The following is a 5,197-nucleotide window of genomic DNA, read 5'->3' as shown; positions in this document are numbered from 1 at the left end:
AACAAAAACAGGCTTCAATGTTTACTCATTATGCGCACACAGTCTTTGCTTTCATGTTGAGTTCATAAAGGTTACATTTTACGTGCTACATGCTAGTACGTCACAAAACATAACAGCTAAATAATTAAAGAAAACACAACAACACAAACATAGATTATCATCCTCCGTATTATACATGCCCATAACATTTACAAATTAATGAATATTGTGGTCTTCGGCGGTCACTTGGATGGCACAGTTGTAAAACCTCTTCATATAAGTTCAGCATAGTCGTCTCTAATAAAATCCATAACAGGGTTCCGGACCCGTTCATGTCTCCTTGGAGAACATGTGTGAAGCTTTCCAATGGGAGACGTTGTAGAATATGATAACACCAACTTCTGATAGATGGCTCGGCATCGTTGAAACAAAACTGTGAGATTGATAACCGATCCCAGTACCATGAACATAAAGGTTCTCTTAAAGCTGCTTAGTACACATGGAGCAGCATGTAGGTTGGGGATACATTGGAGATGATTGAACTAAATAAATGGTAAATAGACCTGTACTTGTATAGCGCTTTTCTAGTCTTCCGACCACTCAAAGCGCTTTAATACTACATGACATCGTTCACCCATTCACACACTGAAAACTACAAAATTTCTAAAAATCGGAGTGTCTCTGGCAGTCCGTAGTCTTCCTGAAGTTGATTAAACTATTTCATAATCCTATATAGAGGTAATTTATCCCTTAAACTAAATATGTGTTATGCTTTTTAAAACCATGGTCAACTGTGTACGGGTGGGATTATTATTAATCCGTGCATAACAAGAGTATCTTTTATTGGTAAAAAATGCTTTCACGACACATGACAGGTGGGACATTATCTAAGAATGGTTCACTTGATAGAACTACTTGGTTAGATTATAGAAAAAAGACCATAAAATACTTATTTTGGTTTTGGAAAATATTTAGTTTGGGTTAAAATACCCACAGAAGTGCTGCAACTCCATTACATTATTAAGTTATGTGACAAATAAATCTTCTCGGACACCTGGCTGAAGGATAGCTGCTTGTCGGGCCGTCCATTGAGCCCATCCACTTCCATCTCTTTTCCGGGTGGAGCTGTGGTGATCACAAATGAACGGTGATCATACCTCAGAGCCAGGGCAGTCCTATGAGAGGGATGTGTAGGAAAATGGAAACAGGATGTGTTTCAAAAGGTTCAGGGATCCTTTAATGCTTTTGTGAACTGCACGGATTGGTCGTCGGAGGACGAATAAATGCTCTTGATCGATGTATGTATGTATAAGAAAAGCGCTAATATGCACAAGAGATTTAAAAAAAGAAAAGAAAAAACTTTGTAGTCAAATAACTACGAGTTATCTTTACCCCTTTCACTTAATCACAATGGTCAAATCCCTGAGAACATCAGCTATTACTGCAAAAATTGTTGCTCTCCCTCAGATTTCTTTATTTTTTCCTTTGTTCATTTTTTTTTTCTTCAAATTTTTGGGCAAGTTTTTACTGATCAGATATGAGGTCCTTGGACAGGGATGTCGTATGTGTAAAGATTGTAAAGCCCTCTCAGGCTAATTTGTGATTCTGGGCTATACAAAACAAACTGAATTGAATTAATAGGGTGAAAGTGCTTTGAGTCGTTGGAATAAGCGCTGTAGAAGTCCATTTTCCATTTACATTCGTTCAATGAAATCATTTTTTGAACAGAGCTTGAAAGCATCATAATAACCTTCGTTATTACCAGAGGCCACACTTTCATGACAGCTCTGTCAGGCACAGTCCGACATATTTCATTCATCTGGCTTTCCTGTTTGCTGCAGCACCTCTTGCTGGATCACCAACGAGTATTAGAATTAGAGCTCAAAGAGTTTACTCATCTGGCCAAATGATGTTCCACTTCCACAACAACATTTCATTGTCATCTGGAAGAGCGGCTTGATGGAATAGAGGTAATATTACAAGATTATTCATCATCATAAACTGACAAGAGGATGAAGGCATTGCTATTTAGAGGGCAATCATCATTGAATGAAGATGACGACGACGACGACGATGTCAATGTTGATGACAGTCTCAACAATGGTGATGAAGTCCAACAAGTTGGAGTTGCTGCTGGTGAGCCTAATGTTGACGAAGATCCCCTCTCTGGAGAACAACTGGAGAAGGGCGAGAGAAAGAAGATGATGAAGGCAGCGAGATGAGCAGCGAGCGATTCGGGTCCTCGTCTGATGATGTCTCTCTCGACAGCAACGCTGAGGAGGAAGAGCCTGGGGCGGTAGCAGCGCCTGGGGGAGGGATCCAGGAAATGGTCATGAGAGGAAGGTGATAAAGGGGAGTGGAGAGGAAGTAAATATTCCAGACAGCACCTTTTCCATAATACAAAACGTGGTGTGGAGTATTTAGGTCCTTAAGGGGAAACACACGAATACCACACTGTAAATATTTTAAGAAGAAAAAATCCTGCAATTAAATGCTACTTAAACAAAATGTAGAATCAGGATTACATACAAACAAGTCAAATTCTTCAATTGTTTTCTGTGTTATTTCCCTTTGAAATGTTATGAAGCAGTATGTAAGGGATTGTCTTCCTGTCTAAACTCACGCTAAAGCTTCACTTTGGAGTCCTGTTAGTGTTGTTTGTTCTGGGCCATTGCAGGATTCTTTGAAAACACACAACTTTTCCTTCGAAGGCAAGCTTTTCTCTGTTCCTCATCTTCGTTGACTCAATTTTTCATTATTCAAGTCTGATAATGGAAAAAGCTGATGTTTTGGTGCGCTAAATTGCATTGTGCATGTTCATTCAATGTGATAATAAAACAGTTAAAGTATGAACCGCTTTAAGGCAGCATGGAAGAACAAACACATACATTAACGTTAGCAAAAGTAGGCTTATGAAATTAGCCAATGCCCCGAAACTGATCATTTTCATTAAATGAAGTGAACAATGGCAGATAAATCATAATCGATTATTTTAGTTGTTTGAAGACTTATTTAGGACTGGTGGTTTTAAATTAATAATTTTACTACTTTACTGGCAAAATGTGCTGCAGGAGACAACTACGGCAGCAGGTGTGTATGTCTGTCTGTAGACCAGTATTGCACATATTTTACTGTACATTTCAGGGGGTCAGGAAGCGAGCAAGCGGAACAGCCCCGATTTATACCCCTGGTCCGATTGGCATCCCGGCTGAAGAAGTCCCATCACAAAATGCTCTATCTTTCAAATTACATTGAGAGGTATCCCTGATGGTTAAACTCAAGGGTATTCAATTACAAATCAGCAAGAAAGTCTTTGTCCTGACTGATAAGTAGCTTATCAGTCAGGAAGACTCTTTACAGTTCTTTTTATTCACTGTGATTACTCAGCTTATTGTGGGTGTATGTAAAGTAGTCAACAAGATTCTGCACAGTTTTCTGAAGCCAATCATACTGTTGCAGTCAAACTACTTTATACACATTGTGCAGGGTTTACCGAGCCAATAGAACTCTTCCAACAAGACTTTAATGTATTTCAGCAATTTAAATCAAGTTAATTAAAGTTGTGGTTCCGAAGATCCTTTGAGTGACAGAGGGGGGTTCTGCCTTATTTGACTTTAGCATCACTACCCCTTAATTATCTTATTTTCAGGATTGACTCCAATTGCCAAAGACTGGAAAAAAGTCTCTCCTGATTCAAATAAATAATGTTGTTTTCATGTCATTTGTTTATTTTACAATAACATTATTTAGCAACAGTTGAGAACATTTGGAGACACTACACACAGTTAGGACATATATCCATGTATTGTTTAGCCTTAGTTAACTCACTTTGAATGAGAAGAATGATTGATCTCACAAAGTTAACTGTGAAGTAATTTTGGATGAAGACAATTCAAGTTGTCTCGTTAAACAAGACCCACCCAGTAATCCCTCTGTTTTTATCCATCTCATCACCAGAGATAACAGACCATGTTTGAACAGTAGGTTTGTCTGTGGAATACTTCGTCGACAGGTTTACTTAGGCTTAGCAGTCTGGACCCAAACCCATTATCCTCCTGCAGACACACCTGTACAGGAGCGTATAAAGAGCCTGGGCAGAACTGAGTCAAACATCAAGCTTCCAGCAGTCCCTCCACATCAGCTCCACAGCCACCAGACTCCCCCTGAAGATGACTCCCTCAGTCAGCCTGCTGCTGCTGCTCCTACTCGGCCTCTCTCATGCCTATCCTCTCGAGGAGGAAGGAAGCGAAGCAGAGCCCCAAATGGACGATGATGACACCGTCGACATCAGCACCAGGATTCTGAACTCCAACAAGGGCACCAATGAGATGCTGTTGGAAGGAGACTTGTTGGTTCCCACGACCAGAAACGCCATGAAGTGCTGGAACCAGGAGTGTCTGTGGAAGAAAGGCTCCAACGGCCTGGTGACGATTCCCTTCACCATCAGCAATCAGTTCCCCAGCGGGGAGAAGAAGAAGATCGACTATGCCATGAAGTCCTTCGCCAAGAGCACATGCATCCGCTTTGCCCCCCGTAAGAACGAGTATGACTACATCAGCATTGAGAACAAAGGTGGATGCTACTCAGCCCTGGGCAGAACAGGTGGAAGACAGGAGCTCTCTCTCAACAGGCGGGGCTGCCTCTACCACGGCATCATCCAGCACGAGATCAACCACGCTCTGAGCTTCCAGCACGAGCAGACCAGGAGCGACCGCGACTCCCACGTCCTGATCAACTGGGACAACATTGACCCAAACATGGCCTACAACTTCCACAAGCAGGACACCAACAACCTGAACACTCCCTACGACTACTCCTCCATCATGCACTATGGAAGAACGGCCTTCTCCATCCGGCAAGGCGCAGACTCCATCACGCCCATCCCCAACCGCAATGCCCAGATTGGCCAGAGGAAAGGACTGTCCAAATGGGACATCAAGAGGATCAAAAAGCTTTATAACTGCTAACAACAAAGCTTCCGATCCCTTCTGATCTAAAGTTATCATTCAGCTAAACAGTTGAAACATTTTCCAGTTATCTGTACTTCATCAAAAACCACTAAAACTTGCATTTTTTTGATGAAGTGATCACTAACAAAGTGATCACAAACTAACTACAAATAAAGTTGATTTGCAGCAATTGTCTGTCTACATTCCTTCTTCCGTCTCCTGCCTACATTTTGACATTTGTCCATCTTCCTTTCTCTCCATAGCTTCTA

General features: G+C 41.3%; 1 protein-coding gene across 1 annotated transcript; it reads left to right on the top strand.

Moving 5' to 3' along the window:
- Window positions 1-4,148: 4,148 nt before the first annotated feature.
- On the top strand, window positions 4,149-4,946 carry LOC137789337 (high choriolytic enzyme 1-like). Its single transcript, XM_068582793.1, has one exon. The coding sequence runs from the start codon at window positions 4,149-4,151 to the stop codon at window positions 4,944-4,946; it is 798 nt and encodes a 265-aa protein (XP_068438894.1).
- Window positions 4,947-5,197: the final 251 nt, after the last annotated feature.

Source organism: Clinocottus analis, unplaced genomic scaffold (assembly GCF_023055335.1).
Source record: "Clinocottus analis isolate CAN_PGR_092001 unplaced genomic scaffold, fCliAna1.0.p SCAF_19, whole genome shotgun sequence".
NCBI lineage: Eukaryota > Metazoa > Chordata > Actinopteri > Perciformes > Cottidae > Clinocottus > Clinocottus analis.
The sequence above is the reverse complement of the archived record's forward strand: the minus strand, read 5'-3'. Positions and strand labels throughout refer to the sequence as shown.

Coding starts and splice junctions, on each gene's coding strand:
- LOC137789337 (XM_068582793.1), top strand. CDS start 4,149: ATGACTCCCTCAGTCAGCCTGCTGCTGCTGCTCCTACTCGGCCTCTCT.